This window comes from Phaseolus vulgaris, chromosome 5, assembly GCF_051622355.1.
Source record: "Phaseolus vulgaris cultivar YP4 chromosome 5, ASM5162235v1, whole genome shotgun sequence".
Taxonomy (NCBI): domain Eukaryota; kingdom Viridiplantae; phylum Streptophyta; class Magnoliopsida; order Fabales; family Fabaceae; genus Phaseolus; species Phaseolus vulgaris.
In genome coordinates, this window is record NC_143502.1 from 1,471,195 (window position 1) to 1,489,310 (window position 18,116).

At 32.9% G+C, this 18,116-nt stretch overlaps 1 protein-coding gene across 4 annotated transcripts; it reads right to left on the reverse strand.

The window, feature by feature from the left end:
* On the reverse strand, positions 1–17,058 carry EMB2411 (DNA replication helicase). Of its 4 annotated transcripts, XM_068642855.2 has the most exons (34): positions 16,726–17,058; positions 16,361–16,528; positions 16,047–16,178; positions 15,713–15,781; positions 14,977–15,186; positions 14,835–14,885; positions 14,689–14,750; positions 14,427–14,559; positions 12,995–13,105; positions 12,746–12,842; positions 12,511–12,593; positions 11,231–11,296; positions 10,791–10,946; positions 10,581–10,636; positions 10,439–10,496; positions 9,988–10,098; positions 9,848–9,904; positions 9,204–9,338; positions 8,869–9,102; positions 8,189–8,263; positions 7,910–8,025; positions 7,754–7,826; positions 7,550–7,654; positions 7,269–7,436; positions 4,958–5,027; positions 4,722–4,873; positions 4,320–4,397; positions 4,144–4,236; positions 3,910–4,047; positions 3,271–3,310; positions 3,115–3,188; positions 1,478–1,615; positions 1,139–1,258; positions 1–349 (listed from the first exon to the last, which is right to left on the reverse strand). In XM_068642855.2, the coding sequence occupies exons 1-34, from the start codon at positions 16,948–16,950 to the stop codon at positions 191–193; spliced, it is 3,813 nt and encodes a 1,270-aa protein (XP_068498956.1). In that variant the 5' UTR covers positions 16,951–17,058; the 3' UTR covers positions 1–190. The 4 variants fall into 4 exon arrangements, 1 of the variants encoding a protein (XP_068498956.1); XR_011084943.2 differs by lacking the exon at positions 1–349 and having other exon boundaries at positions 4,144–4,229; positions 16,726–17,051; XR_016521087.1 differs by lacking the exons at positions 1–349; positions 3,271–3,310 and having other exon boundaries at positions 16,726–17,051.
* Between the last annotated feature and the right edge of the window lie 1,058 nt (positions 17,059–18,116).

Here is an 18,116-nt window from a genome sequence, read left to right on the forward strand (position 1 = left end):
TCATGCTTAACTTTTCCCACTTTTATACTTTTCTTTATTGCATTAGTAACCAATAATGTTAATTTTGGGAAGCAAAATTTGAACAAGAAAATTGGAAAATCGTTTTGTACACTATATACATTTACATTTCTAAATTACATTTCTAAATTACATTATCAATAAGCTATTAAAATAAAAGAATTTGAATTGATCATCTCAGTTGGGAACATCTCTTGAGCTGGCCTTTTTTATACATATCCTTCTGAGAGACACTTAAAATTCCAGACTGCTCCTCAACTTTGTCAATAAGAAGTTTCAGTAAAGGAATCTTTGATAGAGTTCTCCTAGACCCTACCATTATTAACTTTTTCTGTAAACAAAAAGCAAGCCAAAAACTAATTCAGACAAAAGTTAAACATTGCTTACAAAAAATACTAGATGCCTGGGACACCTGTTAGACAAAAATAATTGCTAAAACTCCTCAGGAAATTGCAAGAAAGCCTTCACTATACAGTTTATTTTTTGGATTTTGGCCACAACATATAACTAAACTTCATTCTTTTTGTAGCAAGATAGTTTAGTACTTGGATTATGATAACCAAAGAGAAATCTATGAAAAACTTCCTCATTAGTTAAGCACTAAAAAGTATGTAATAGTGTAGATTTCTCCTTAGTTACAAAACACTTTTTAAAAAGATCAACTGTGACCAAGCAAAGAAAATAATGTGTCCAAAGACTCAATTTAAAAGATGCTAGTTTTACAAATTCTGAATTAAAGACCGCTTAGACAAACTTCTCCATAAACATTTTTAAGAGAAAAATAAAAAAATTGAAACAAATTTTTTTACAAGTTTAAATTAGTTTACACAAACTAATTTCCACAATTTAACTAATGCATACACTACTTTTAGTTTATTGTGAAAAATTTTCTTTTTTCTTAATTTTCTTTCTAGAAAAACATATGAATAAGTTTATCTAACCAAAGCCTAAGAAGGTTGATTTACAAAAGTTCTTACTATATAACAAGGGGTACAATTTATATATTAAAGAAAAAAATATTTTTCAACCATTTTATATAAGCATTTATTCAATAATACACCTAAAGTGAATTTGAGGGAAAAGTAAGAAAGTAGAAAATGTTTGAGCACAAGATAACTACCTTAGCACGAGTAAGAGCCACATTCATCCTGTGCCAATCTCCAAGCAGAGACGCAGCATAGCTTCTTGGGTTTTCCGTGGATCTTACAAAAGATAATAACACACAGTCCTTATCTCTACCCTGGAAAACACAAACAAATGATCAGTTTATTATAAAAAATGGAGATCTTATGTGTAACGAGAACAAAAAAAAATTTAAATGAAATGATCAGAAGGAAAAGACAAAGTGCCTTAAATTTTAGAGAAATGTTAAACACTATTCGGTTGTATGATTTAATTTTTGTAACAATTCACAACTCCTACATAATCCTTTGATGTTTGTTTTTGCTTTGAGTCTAACCTGGTATTTGTCAATAGTATGTATTTCCAAGGATGTCATGCAAACAGCACCGCGGATGACGTTTGCCTGTGAATTGTATGGAGTGATAATGCCAATGTGTTCTTCTCCGATTCCATTTTTAACTAATTCTTTTGCAATCTGCAATATAAATAAAAAAAATGATTTATGGACATGAACCAGACAAATGACTGGAATCTTCAATCACGTAAGAAAGAAGGGCCAAGGCATTCAGTCCACAAAGTTGTTCAACTTTGGGGTTTTCATGTAAACCGATTTCCATTAACAGATCATCACTAACATAATTATCGATAATGGTTTTTGTCCCAAAACATTCAAATGTATTGATGATTCCAGTTAACCAAAATAAAAGGAGAAAAAAAATGGTCAACCAACATAATGTCCAAGTGTATTTTAACCGAACATAGAGCACTAAGAAAGCAATAAGAAAATTTAATGCCTTATTTGTGAAATTACTTCTTCTATTACTTATACAATAGTTGGTTGGTTGGTATTGAATGTATATAGCTATGAGGTTTGGAAAATAATTGATGCAAAGATGGGATAATCAACTTATAGGCTTTTGCATGCAGTTGCATATTATCTCAATCCCCAATTCCATTATGAACCTGAGGTGAAAGAAGGGTTGTATATGTCCATGAGAAGATTGGCTAAGGATGTTGTAGAAAGAAGGAAAATTAATGTGCAACTTGTTGAGTATCATTTTGGTAGAGGAACTTTTGCAATTGAAGACGCAAAGGAAACTAGAAAAAACAATACTTCCTGGAGAATGGTGGGAGATGTTTAGGGATAGAACTTCAAAGTTGAAGAGGTTTGCTATCCAAGTTCTAAGCTTGACTTGTAGCTCTTCTGGATGTGAGTGAAATTGAAGCTCATTTGAAATGGTAATTTAAGTTATTTATAATTTCTTTATTTAGTTTGTATAGTTAGTTACTAAATTTCCTATTTAATATAGGTTCATACAAAGAGAAGAAACTGTTTGCATAAGAAAAAAATGAATGATTTGGTGTATGTCATGTACAACTTGAAGTTGAAAAATAAGCAAATTAGAAAAACAGTTGTTCTTTCCTTTGATGATATTCAATCAGATGATGAATGGATAACTGAGGAGGGAGATAATATTGATGAGATTGATCAAGTTCAAGATGCAAATGTTCACTTAAATCCGGCAATAAGAGTTCCAACTATAGATGTATTTGATCTTGAAAATGTGACTTTTGATGTCAATGTGGATGAAGATGATGAAGGTGAAGATGATGGAGGAGAGGATATCATTAGAGGATTGAACATAGAAACTTAGTTTCTAATTATTTAATTTCTATGACTTGAATTGAACAATTTAACTTTTCTAGTATTTGTATGAACTTCTTTATTTGGGACTTTGAAGTTAGATAATTCTCATTCAGGACTAAATGTAGTTATTTACACTATTAATTTTTTTTTTTAATATGAGAGTAGACTCTTATGAGTCTACGAGTCGAGTCTACATAAACTCGCGGGTTTGACAATCTTGTTTGTCGTTCAACAGTTTAGTGTACCAAGACTTGGCCAGCCTCACATGAAAAATATATCAATTTGTCTGTCAAAAAAATAATATATTATCTTTGAAAATGACATACCTCAGCAATTATCTGAGCTTCAGTAGGATTATTTACAAGCTTGTGATCTCTTGCCTCTAATGCGGGCAACTTGTCTGCGATGGAAAAATAAATGTAAACAATCTCATTTACAATAAACTATAGGATAAAGGATGTAAAGGAAAATAATGTGCATACCAGTATCAATAAATATAACAGGTCTTAGAGGATTCAAAACCTGCACATGGTTATACAAAAAGAGACTTAAAAGACATAATTTTATCTTATCCAAGCATAAACATGTTATCTTATCTGTGACACTGACAACTTTTCCCTTGAAGATTATCTAGCTCACCCGCTCAAATTTTTATTAAAACTCAAACTTTACCCAAAATACATTAATAATACAGCGCAGTATCTATATAAGTGTATGACTATTCAGCATATATATTAAGAATGACAAATATAGCTCAGCATAATTTCCCAACTATTTGATACTGACAAACGAAAGTTGATGTCAGCAGAAATGAGTTTCTCAGAGACTTTTAATGAAATATTATTTTTTAATTTTAATTTTTGAAGGTGAATTACGTTGTATAGACAATGCTATAACATACCTAGAATAAAGAGGCAATGGAAGAAGCAAATTACTGTTAAAATAAATAAATAAATCAACAAGCACAGAGAAAAAAGAAAAGAGTCTTCCCCAAAACATACTATCCATTATAACAATATTCAAGGAAGATCAAGCTCATATGAATAGATAGAATTAAGCAATAAAAACAAAAGACCTCCATCTATAATATAATAAGAATCCAGATATAAAAAAAACCTCACATGTTCTAGCCAAGGCAAGTCACAGCTTAAGTCTGAAAACTCAAGTTTTGCATTAGCTACCTCAACTGAACCACACCTCAATCTATCACCATATATCAAGGCATTTGAAAGGTCCATAATCTCCTGACACATACGATACTGCAATACACCAAATAAGTGAAGCTGATAGACAACAATGGAGCAAAAAGAACAAAACCGAAGTTTGCAATCTAATATCTAGTAGCCATAACATACCTGACTCTGTAAGGCTAAAATAGCCTGCGGATGTGCTTCTGAGAGCCTACGGAACAAACTTATCCCCATGCCATTCTCTCGGGCTTCTGTACTCTACGAATTATCAGATAAAAAAATTCATAAGATTATATTATCGAGTTTTGTACAAAGAAAGAACAAATAGTTTAGGCACATACCTGGACAAGTGGTGGCAGTTGATAATGATCCCCAACAAGTACAAACATCGAAGCAAACGTTAGAGGACCCAAGGACACCTGCAATGGCAATATTTATAACATAATTATATGAAAGCATACAACATGATTACATGCACACGAACAATTGTTTCCTTATGTCATGCTCTGTTGCAATTAAAATTATGGAGTCTTAAGTACGTAGGGAGGAAAAGAGATAGAAAAGAATAAGACATGAAATGATACAAATTGAGGTGTATTATATTAACCGTTATCTATACTAATCAAATCATGGTAAGATAAGGAAATACAGTAATCGAAGAAAAAACTGTGGAAACTAATCCAGAGGATAATATAATTTAGTTTAACTTTGGAAATTATACACAAAAGGAAAAAGAAGCATACTGGTAAAGTTGTCTGTCCAGCTTCGTCCATAATGCATACATCAAACCTTGTGTTGGCAAGCAAGGGACTAGAAATGCCAAGACAAGTAACTGCAACAACTTTGACTTGTTCCAACCTTCTTTTGATATCTTCAACACCTTGTACACTCATTGCTGAAATAGAAACCACTGTCAAAAGATTTATTACAAATCTTACTATATTTAATAAGGGAGCATACAAGCAATAAATTGGAAAACCTGAGAGGCAGTGTTCTCTGACCACCTCATTCACTACTTCGGGTCTTCCAATTCGTACAAAATCAATCCCCTACATCCACTTAAATTATAATGACATGCAATATATGACATCTAAAAGTAGAAATTAAAGAATATACGGATACATATATCGTAATCATTTGGAAACAAGAGAGGCAGGCATTAGTAAATATTAGTACCCCATGCAGGACATCAGTCAAATCAAATTAGTCCAAGTTTTCATGCTGGGATTTGATACAGGAAAGGATGAATAAAAAAACAGAACTTTTGAATCAATAAAGATAATCCTTCACAGATCACCAAAGCTAGAGTTCTAGAAAGCATGGTGGTAGGTAAAACTGGAATAGAACATGGGAACAGGTGGAAGACACAGGAAGATGCAAGGTAAAAGACACAGAAGAATTCTCAGGTTAAGGAAGGGACGTGGCAGAAGTCACAGTAGATGAAATTTAAGAGAAGTCGCAAATCTCCAAATTAGAGGAATCGGCTATTTGATTTGTTTTATTTTTAAAATAAGATCTCCGTTGTTATTTTTTTATTTGTTTCCATTTACTATCCTGTTATTCCTTGATTTAAGGAAGACTTTTAATGTAATATTTTTGTTGCAGTATTTTCACTGCTGAATAATATATGAAAGTTTCTTATCAAGAGTCCTAGGTTTACCAAAAAGTAGCACTAAGGGATTTCAAATTTAAGAGGACCAATCACTGGCAGGCCTCAAGGTTCTTCAAAAACCTTCTGAAACTCCTCCAAAACAAACTGAACCTGTTTAAAATAGTTTTCATTCCCTTTGTTTCTTAGTAACTATGAAGCTCAGACACTCCTCTTAAATGACGTGTCAGTATCGGATACTCGTATCAGACATCGACACTCGTATGACACTTGTAAGACACGTATCTGTGAAGTATCCAATTCAAAATATATTTGTTGGATTTCTGACAATTCTAGTACGCTTCTAACACAATTTTAAAAAGGAAAAATACATTAATTTTCTAAAAACTCAAACTTATTGTATAAATTTTTATTATGATTATAAAAATAATAAACAAATCCTTTTGAAACAGTCATGAAAAACATTTTTCTTCTCCAAAAAATAAACAGAGACATACTTGTGCACATAAATCGTTATTGTCAATTTATATAATTCATAATTTGTGTCTAGAATTATATAGATCAGTGTCATATCCTACATTTTAGAGATTATACGTATCTTCGTGTCCGTGTCGTATCATTGTCCGTGCTACATAGCTTAGTAGTCAATCTGCAATTCACCAGAATAACTTTCCCCTTCCTAGGCTAAAGAAAATAAAGTGATCCGCAAATGGGGAAGTCTATCAACTCCAAAAGTTTCTTAAAGGGGTCCAGGAAGTGTTTCAACAAGAAAAGGAAAAGAGAAATAGGTTAAAGTTGAAGAAGAATTGCTATCTAAAGAAAACTGAGCAATCGATTGAAAACTTGCGAAAGTATGATTCACAATTCAAGAGAAGCTAGAGGATGTATCTTTTTATAGGACAAGAAGAATTATGACAACATTTTGAAAGAGGAAAGGAAGAAGGAACATTAAGAGGGATAGAAACTAACTTATTCTTTGTCCATTATTAACTCTGTAGCTTTTATCATTATTGTTAGTGTTCTTATGCTAATTTGTTGGGACCTCGTGAATTTTATTTCATAGAATGTATTTCAAATTTTGTTATCTTTATACATGTTAGTTTTACAATTTATTATATTTAGCAGAATTATTCATGTATATCACGCATTTTTTAATTCATCCTCTTCAAATTGCCCACAGAACCATCCACAATCTAATATGGCAGAGTTTTGGCCTTCCATAGACCACCATCCAAGATTGAAAAATTGAACTTGAAAAATGAAAGGAGGATGCTAGGTGGAAGCTATGATGGAGATCAAAGAACGGTGTTTATGTTAATGTGTTTCACTCTTGGCCATGTTTGCAGCGCTTCACATAGAGTGCATAGTAAAGTTACACAATGAGAAAAAAAGTTGCTGACTCATGGCTGCATTAAGTTCAGGTGTTTGGTTCATTTTAAGTTCTAACCACCATTCTGACCTAAAGCCAAACTGCCAAAAACTTCTAGTCTTTTCACTTTACTTTATGTTATACTTTTCCAATCAATCTATCTATCTACATCAGAGACTTATAGACTATCGAGAATAGCTGACAGAGGACAATTAAAATAAATGGTGTGGATTATTTTCCAGCAACATGGAGCCATATTTAACTGTGATATCATACAAGATGTTATAACTTATAATATGTGGAGATGGATACCTGTGCTTTTAATTTGATGAGTAAATTATCAACAGCAGAATTTGTATAGGCTGTTAGCAAAATGGATGTCCTTCTAATCAACAAGGCTTTCACAGCATGGACTAATGTGGACGTTTTCCCTGTTCCAGGCATCCCTAATATAAGTGCATAATCTTTTGCTGTAAGTATCTGAAAATCAATAACAAATCAGAGTCACAGAAAAATCAGTTTAATGATAAACTAAACCAACTTGCACGTTAAAATTAGAAAAGAAAGTCAAGAAATTAAAGTTTCATGCAGACCTTGAGAATTGCTCTACGTTGGTCATAATTCAAACTCTTCTCTGACCAAACATAGGATATCGCAGGATCCTGACTAAGTACAGATCCACTGTCAAATCTAGGAGCCTACAGCCAGAGGAGATCAATACAGAGGAAAGGATGAAGTAGTTAGTCATACAGAAATGTAGTACCTAATTCAAAAAGGCAATGTAGCAAGTACTTTACCTCAAGATCAACAATCATCCTCCGCAAATGAGCACTTCGATCATTTTGTAGAAAAAGTTGTACAAGATTAAACCTACCAAAAAATGCATAACTTTCAATAACAGCATACATTTTGCAAATTAAATTTTTGAATGAGACGGCAGTCAGAGAAGGCACCTCATAATTGCAAAGGAAGTCACAGCTGCATCCTTGTCAATTCTCCAAACCTGCTGAATGAGATCATGTGCTGTGGAAGAACTCCCGGGAATTCGTAAACGCTTAGGAAAGGAAACCTTGGGAAATTTTACAAAGTAAATAATTTGAAATTAATTACTCAGCTGTTCAACCAAGGATTATGATGGAAAGGGTATACATATGTATAGAAAAAAAAAACTAACTTACAAAAGGGCAAAATTCAGAATCAAACAGAAAAGAAACAGTTAATATAATACTCACAGATACATGGATCGGACTAATATCAGATATCACCCCTTTAGCAATAATTTGATGGCTAGATTGATTACCCAGTATCTAAAAAATAAACAAAAGGTAGTTATAATTAAAAGATAATAGTACACGTCAGTAATAAAATAAGATGCATAACACAAACCTTTTACAAAAGGCAGTTATTAAAATATCCATATTCTGATAGGAAACAATATTCTCTCTTTAGTAGTACTACTTGCAGGACTAAGTCAAATAAAATCTCAAGCAGATTGTCTAGAATGCAATGCTAATTTTTAATCTTAATAAAAAAATAAGTGAAAATAAACAAGCAGTCACAAATAATTTTTTAAAGATATAAAGTCAAAAATAATATTTGTTTGTGATTCTCTTTACTCTATTTCTGTAGGTATGCCTTCTTGTTTACATTATATTTATTGACTCTTGGGTTCTAATTATATATTGTATATATATAAACTATAACCAACTAATTTCCGGCCCTTTCTTTTTTAATTATTTTCTAAACAGACTTAGGAGTAAGGAATCCATTGTGTGCGTTCTTCACCACAAAAGCTATTGTGGAATTATCCTTTCCATACCACATTGCAAATTTTACCTTCATTTTGTTAAACATCCAGATATTACAACTAAATTCAATTATTTCCAAAATAGTAATAGGAAAGTATGCATACCACATGATCTCCACTTCGAAGTGTGAAATCTAAATGATTTTTCAATGGGGCACTAGAAGACACATTAGAAACTTCAGAGAGGTTAGAAGAAGAATCTTGTTGTATGAAACGATAAGTGAATTGGTCATCTTTGAAAGATTTCTCAAGAGGTATTCCTAGTGAGTCATCAAGAACAATGGAAGAAAGACCACTATTGTTTGAACCATGTGATTGCCACACCTCTTTCCTTAAAATCTGAAATGGTAAAGGAGATAAGTAAAAAAAGAAGACTTTTGAAACTTGTAAATTGATTAAAATAAATTTCAAGGCAAAAACTAAAAACACAGACTTCAAACCTCAGTCTCTTTAGCTTCTAAGTCAATCAATCGATCCCATTGGCGGAGAAACTTAAAATGCGAAGAAGTCATGTGATTAGTAAGAGAATCAAAAACCTCTCCCAACCCACTGCTCTCTGTGCTTCCACCATTTGCCTAAAGCATTTTATAGTAAAGAGCCACAAGAAATAGACTTGTTATATAGAATAGATTCTTACACAAATTAAGCAATAACATTATGATAAACTTCACAAATATATATCATATTAAATAACATTGTACACAAACAAATCAATGACATCTATATGGACATAACACAAGATTAAACACTATTTTCAGTAAAAATGATTACAAAGGAAAATAATGCAGCAATTAATATTCAGGTAATGGTAGAATTGCTTAAACTAACAGTAATCTTACAGGGTTCTTAAATACAGAAGTAAAAATGCAATTGCAAAAAAAGTAAACTTTTTATTTGTGTAGAAATCAGAAGGAAAAAAATAAATCTTAGTCACCTATGGTCCTATCCATTTAGAACATAGCTAAGTAAATGATGATTTTGAACCTAAAAATCAGCAGCAGAAACAACCATAACAGGCTCTATGTCAGGAGGAGTGGTTATAACCGTTTGCAAAGCTTCTGCACATCCCAAGATAAAGAAGTACCTTGTGATAAACGCTACAAACATTAAGATGGCGACAACCTCTGCAAATGTGAGGACTCTACAATCAGAAAATGAAGGTATGTAATGGCAATCCAATGAAGTTGTTAAAAATACTTTATAAAATTATGGAAAAGCCAGTACCTGTAACATTGGAGGAAGTTGTTGTAGAGTCAATGCCTTAAGAATATAACTTGCTAGTTCATTTCGTTGCATTATTAGCCCAGTTAGGTCAGATCTTTGAACCACGATGCCCTATGTCCATAAAAAATAAAACAATTGAAGTTTATTCCCATACACTGAAATGGTGATACAGATTGCATAACTAGCCTTTTAGAGTACAACAAATGAGAATCCTAATTAGGAATAGTAAATATTATAATTTGCAGAAATGGAAAGAAATAAGAACTGTCATGTCTAATAGGGGATATTACTCCCTTAATTAAAGTTGTACAATTAATCAGAATATTTGCTCCACCAATCTAGAAACAACTGGATATGGATTTTTCTATTATTTGACTCAATATCCAACAACAATATTACCTACTCTTGGCAGAAAAAAGAATAACTGATAACTTAAAGCAACAGATTTTACCTGTGTCTGATCAGATTGAAGATAATATAGAAGACCAGAATCAACAGTCGTCTGATACCTATTAACATAATCCGGACAAAATAAATTAAATTTCAGAAAATTTCTTTTACATACTGTAAGAAATCAATAGTTTGCTAGGCACCTTTCAGACATCAAGAGAGTGTACAAAATTACTTGGGCACTGTGTTCAACTGATGACTGCAGATATGAAATTTAAGAGTTGCAAGTGAAAAATACTATAAGTAAAAGGTATTAAAAAAATATTTCTAGTGCTTTTAATGTGTTCATAGGAGTATCCATCTGATTCACTTTTTATTGACTGAACTGAATTTCAGTGAGGACCAGAACTTGCCTGGCTATTTGGTGTTTTTCCAGTTTTGAACTCTAATGGCATAATCTTTTCCTCCTGTTGATCTTTTTGTGATTGAATTTTCACTCTGACCGAAGCATCAATCATCCCTTTTAAACCATATTTTGGAGCCCACACCATCTCTTCAATATCAATTACCTACAACATTAATTACGAATAATACTCTTATATATTATTCAAAACAAACTTGAGAGAAAAGAAACTTTTTATTGACTATTATGAGCTTTGTACAAGTGATGAGCTTCTGTTTAAAGCAATTGATTGTGGGCAACAATGACCAAATTGAAAAGATAAATGCATATTTGTGGACAAAAAAGCAACTAAACATTAAAAGCTAAAGTGCTCCCCCTAACTTGTTAAGCTATTACAACTATGCATCATCTACAAAATTTATATCCTTTGGAGAATAGTTTGGAGCTTGCCTCAGATATGCTAACATTCTTTGGCCCATTATCAAATCCAAATTTGACATTCGGGTCTTTTCTTTCCTGTCAAAACACTAAGTCATCAGTCACAATACTCAATAAATGAAAAAACCAATATAGATAAAATAATTTTAAAAAGCCCCACATTGTCTGCTTCTACTTATAAATCTGATGAGCAACTTCACATGACTATTGTTTTAAGATGAAACCCTTAATAAGCCCCACTATTTATGTAATTTATGTTGTGTACCACTGTCCGGCAGGCAAATAGCAAAACTCACAAAGGATGGACTACAATTAGGTCTAAACCAAATTCAACCTCACACATCCAACTTTTTTAGTAAGATATACACTACTTATAGTAACTCAAAATTTCAATTAGTAGGAAACTTGCTGAAGATGCAACGCAATAGCACTATAGCAGCTATTTAACAACATTGTTGTGTATTGCCTGGTTTGGAAGACATGTGGAAGAGGAGGTATTGGAATTGGAAAGTCTCACATCGTCTATCTCAAATACAAGGGTGTGGTTTAGGCATCTGTTCAGCATTTTCACTAAATGTCAATTGATTCTAAGATGGAATTTAACAAATATTTTTATAGACAAAATTTAAACCAATGTAACCCGTATTACCAAAGAAAAAATATACTTGCAAGATAGGTTGTTGAAATTTAATCTGTCTGCAAATGACCTACGTGCTTTGCTATAGCCATATTTAAAACCACAACTAACTCCTTAAAATGCTCTGTTTTAGCTCATATAGTGAAGGTTATGACAAGTTCTGTGCATTTTGATATTGGCACATGTCAATTTCTTCCTCATAACCTTAATTTTGAATGATCTTAAGATTATGTGGAAAAACTAGGCCATAGGAAAGAATAAAAGAACTAGCAAAAGGTGAGAGGTTTAATATTTTCTTATATCTCGGAGTCCTTGTAAATTTATTGGGATATGGCCCAAGAGCATTGTTCAGTTTATTCATTTGGAGATTACCTTTCTTCAAAAAATAATAAAACTTTACCTTTTGTTAGATAGGTATTAGATCCTACCGAAGCTAGTGTCAAAACAACCTAAACTTCCCTTCTACCCTTTCTTTCCAACAAGGGAATATTCTTTCCCAAACATTGAACACCACAAATCTAATTAGCAGGACATCTAGAACATGGTGTAAATTATATCTCCAAATACCAATTTGAAAACAGCAAAGGAAACACTTCTATGACAAAAGATTACAATAAATAAAGTTTCAGAAAACAGGATAAATGATTTTTCATACCTCCGTATTTTTAAACCGCATGATCCAACTTAATATTCTAGGAATAGCATCTCTCATGGTTTTGCGAACGTCGTTTTCATTAACTGCAACGTATGCAAAAGAAAGGGTCCAGAGTCAACACTATATAAGATATTTTGGAGAAAAACTTCTGTTGATTAAGTTCCAAACTTTAAATGAGATGTGTGTACATATAAACTTAAATGGGATACATATAAAGAAAGATGCAATACCACACCTCCACATGCATACAAACTTTCAATGTTTTTCTGCAATACCACTTCAGCATAATCTTCCATGAAATTTACTGTAGGATGGTCTTTTGTAAGCCCAGCCTGCACCAACATACCACACCGCAACACAAGAAAACTTTTTAAAGAATAAATTTAGAAAAAAAAAAAACAGAACCTTACAGTCTGATTCATCAAAATGAGAGAATATATGTATTGTACATTGTCTTATGGGATACGGGATGAAATTTAGAGACCTGGAAAATTTGGTGCAGCATTGTTCCAGCTAATGCTGCAGTTGAGTAATCATTGTTTTTCAGCCTCTCGTCTAAGACAGTTCTCCTTGGGCAACTAAAACTGGAAGAAACCTGGAACAAAGTCTCATGTCAGAAGTTAACATCCACAAAATATAGGTCATATACATTGAACTGCATAAAAAGGCATTTACCACTCAAAACAGCCTGATAAGAGTCTAAATTTCAGAGTCATGAATGGTGAAAGACGATCAAATTTCAACTAGAAAATAAATTGAGCAAATAAGACTAACAAATTGCACTTGACATGTCTGGTTCAACCACCAGTTTTAAGGCATTAATGTGTGAAAATATATATTTAAAAAAACAGCTTGCAGGAATGCAGGTTAAATGTAAACATCTTTGTCACAACTCCCCTTTATCTTCAATTCAAAATTCATTAAATTCTTTTGAATTAAACTCTCCTCTACCATCTGGGTATTCTCAATTTCCACTCATATTGTCTTTCTACTTGGGTGCACCATTACACAAACAAAGAAAAATCTTCTTTCTTCTTTTTCAGCAGACACAACCAGACTTTTCTAGTCAATTGATCAACAAAAATTAACCTCCAAGAGATGAAACATCAAACGGTCCACACACATATGAATGGACAACACCAAGAGGACGTTTGGCCCTTTGAGATAATTATTTCAAAAGTATTTTTATGTTTAAACCTAGGCATCGTTCCCATAAATGATGACTTACAATAATTTAGAAATTATACTACTTTATTTTATGAAATCAATACCATTAACTGAATTTAACTAACCTCAATCTTATTTTATGTTATTATTGTAAAAATATTTTATGCCTAAACCTAGGCATCGCTCCCAATAATGATGACTTACAGTAGTTTAGAAATTATACTACTTTATTTATTTTTCAAAAATATTTTTGTGGATAAATAACATAATATTTTAAAACAATCATAAAAATAATAAATATTAATTTATAAAAATAGTTATTTAAACCGTAAATGATTCCTACGATATATCTAATTTTTAATTTTAGTCCCTATAAGAAATTTGGATCTATTTGATCCCCCTATAATATCAAATTTTACTATGGTCACTACCATCATACGTGATTGACAATATGTCATGTCATTATGATGTGTGATGCCACGTGTCCTTGTGTCATAATGTTTTGTCTGCCACATCATCATTTAACAGCAGAGGAATGATGAGGGGACCAAATTAATAAAATTTTATGTAGTAAAATTTTATATTATATGAACTATAAAGACTGCAAAACAAGATGTGTCAATTAAACGGACCACTAATATATTTAAGCAAATAAAATTTACATAAATCATCTATATCATATTTCCCATAGTAAATTAAGGTTAAAGTCTGAAGTCACAAATGGAAATGAGAGAGTAAGAGATAACTACCCGAGTTCCAGACAATAGAATATCTGGGTGTACAATCAAAAAATTGTTATCATGATCAATTTCACAATTCCCCCTTTCATCAAATTCACCAATTACGTGCACAGTATCTCCAGGTGCAATTACACTACAATACCTGGGATGATTTAGAAGAGGAATTAGAAATGATAGAAATATTATAATTAGAAAGAGAATAACTGACAGTAACAACTATAAGATAGGTACACTGATATAAGCCTGAGTACACTAAAGCACACCAGCTTACCACTCATTCTGTAAGTTTACAGCCCGCTCTTCCCCAGTTTGTTCATTTAGCAAACGTAGCACCTGGAAAGCAGTGGATCAACTAGTATTATTAGTCAGATTCTTAGAAGCGGTAAGGAAATGCAGCAATGATCCTTCTTACAACACCTTGTATGAGCATTGAGCACCATTTGAATCAGCAGACCTATGTTCAGATACCTAAATTAGAAAGTAAGTAACAAGCCTATGAGAATTTATTCTTTTGTGAACCCAAAAACCATTAAAACAAAACTTAGTTCTAAAATCATACCTCCAGAACCAAATAATTAGAATTGGTGAAGACATCAACAACCTCTTTAGGTAAATGTGATTTGGTCCTTTCTACTGCAGGTTTGACTTTGACAGGGAGCTCATTAGCTTGATTTTGAGGTACTTTAAAGGAATAGGTGTTGCTGTGGCAAACTGGAGCATCATCAACAGTAATGGCATCTTCAACTTGATCTAAGAGTTCAAGCAATGCCTATACAAGAAAACATTCATACTAATAACTGGCTTCCGAAGTGCTGAAGTTTAAGCATTTTACAGAATGACAAGTAAAATGTCAGAAGACTCCTTTATGAAACACAAAATGTGACAATGGTTAAGAGGGATCTTTTTCATAGTAATACGGGAAACAAAATTTATTTAACTAGTCTTCATTGACTGGTAATAAAAATATAGTACCTCATTGTACAACTTTAGTAGCACAACATTGACAAGTTCAAACTTAAAAATTAACATACATCAAAATGTGCTAAAGCAATTGATTCTGGTTTTTCCATCCTTTCATTTCAGGTACCAGATTGTCCTCTCTAACTCTAAGCGTTGTTTTAATCATGCCTAATGGTTTCAGATACCATTCTTTAGAACTATGTTTCAGTCATGTTAAAACTTATATCATGCTCACTTTTATTCCAAAACTAAATCAATTTTTTCTCCTTCTCAATCCTAAAGTTTCTTTCATATCTGCTTCACCAAAAGGTATATGAGACCAGACCTAACCTGACCTTTTTGTTCTGTCTTAATAAAGGTTGGTCGCACGGTCCCTTGTGTTCAATATCCTTGCCACGCTGCACCTGCAAGAAACAACAAGAAGAAACTCAAACAAACTAGTCATTTGATTCACGAGAACGAAAAAACAATTATCTAAGAGCATTAGTCAACCTATGAAAAGAACATCTAAGCATCCTTTTGTTCAAAACAAAATTCCGAGAGCAACAGACAATCAATGAAAAGGAACACTGAAACACCCACTTTGTAAAAAAACAAATCCAAGACCATTACTCGATCAAGGCAAAGAAACATATAAGCACCAATTTTTATACACAAGAAATCAATCACCTTGTCAGGGCGATAAGACAAAGAAGGTGGAGTTCTGAAGGGACTCTGTCCAATCACATCAGGGGCCGAGGTTATCCTCTTGAAGCTCAACGGCACCTTGAGAGTTGGCGAAGCAACCTTGTCCAGACAAGTCTGCACCACAATCTAATTCGTTCACTTACATTGATAATTAGAGCATGTTAACAAGTACCAACACACTCCAAAATGGGTTGAAATTTTGACTTTCAATAAATTTCGGCCAACAATAAAAGAGTGTTGCAAGCATTTCTCTTATCAACAAACACACAATTAAAAGAAACAGAGAGAAAATTTGCCTCCTTGCCGCTGTGACTGCGAATTGGCGACAAGTTCATTTTGGAAGAGGCAGCCAAAGCTTTGATCACTTCAGGCGTGTGTTTGGAAACTGCCTGAAGCCTCTCATTCACGGGAGATATTTTCCAGGTGACCTCGTTGACGGCGTCGTCCTGGCTCTGCTTCACTAACTGTATTTATACAATTTAGTTAATTTCCGAAGAAATCGAAAAAAAAAAAGGATTCACTGGGAATGGTGCAAGAATCCGTTTGGATACAAATGAAAAGGACTTTTGAGAACACTATATTTCAACAGATAAGCTCTCAAAATTACTTTTAGCTTATATCCAAACACACCCTTAGTTGGTTAGTTAGTTGGTTGTGCTACCATTCCAGGTGAGAAGTTGAAGCGCGTCTGCGGAGACACTTCGTCGGGTTCTTGTGGTGAATCGATGGTGGTGGATGTGGTGGTATCGGCGGCGGTGACGGCGGCGGCGGTGGTGGTGTGGGGTTGAAGGTGGTGGTGGGGTTTCTGAGAAGCGCGATCGAAGAAGTGCTGGATGCCGAACTTGGAAGGTTGCTGAGGATTGAGTTTCTTCCTCTTCGGAGCCATTTTCCGATTACTCTCTGATCGATGAATGGAAGAGAAGGTAGGGTTTGAGTTTCTTCTTCAGTCCGCGAAATGATACGTTTTGGTATGTTTTGCTTTGCGTTTTTTCCCGCTTCGATTACACAGTTTTGTAATTACGTTTTTCCCCTTTGGACTTCTTCCTTTCCCTCGCAAATCTTTGGGCCTGATCTTGGGCTTTCTCTATCTTTATAACGACCTTTGCTTCTTGCACCCCATTGAATACTAGCTTCACCTCCAAGTCAACAACAAAAAGACTGAAATAACCTCCCTCATGTTTGGTAAACATTGAAGATGGTGGGAACAAAGAGAGTGAGACAGCAAAATGTTGAGTTTGGTATATTGCTTAATTTTTTAAAAAATATGAATGTTTATGTAAGGTTTTGGTTAACTTGTCTGAAAAACATCTCATTAGATATTATTTGTGATGGAATGGATGTATGTTCATGTTTGAAATGCATAAATATGTGTTTTTGGTAATTTTTTAATGTTGGAGAATGAACTTTTTAATATTTTAAAATCATTGAAAGAAATGTTTATGAAGAATAAAATAATCTTGCCAAATAGAGTCATTATATTGGCAAATTTTGTATTGGATGATGTGAAAGATAGTGGTACCACCTAAGGAACCATGTTGGATTATTGGAGGTACTATCAAGGATTCAACCTCCTATTTCTCTTTCTATGTGTGAAATTTTCTTTGTGTGATAACAAATACTATGACAACTCTTTAAAAAAAAAAAAATGGAACAAAATGATTGTGGAGAAAAAGACTGAGAATAGAACACTGTCGGGAAATCATTAAACATAAACTAATCTTAGAGTTTAAAATAATTAGTTGTTATATTAACTAAATTAAATATTATTTTAAAAACTAAAAGAATTATTAATTTCTAAATTAGTTTTTATTATTGATAAATAGTTTCTAAATTGATATTTAATTAACTACCAAAGTTTTAACTACCTATTATTTAGACTTTAAATTTAGTAGCAAAAATCTTTGTTTACATTATACATGCAATATGATCACCCATATAATACTTCATTGACTATTTCTTCCTACACCTCCATACCTTCTTGTGTCACCCCATACTAAATATGAAAATACCGTTTTATCCTTTTTGTGCCACCCCCATACATTGGATCTAGAA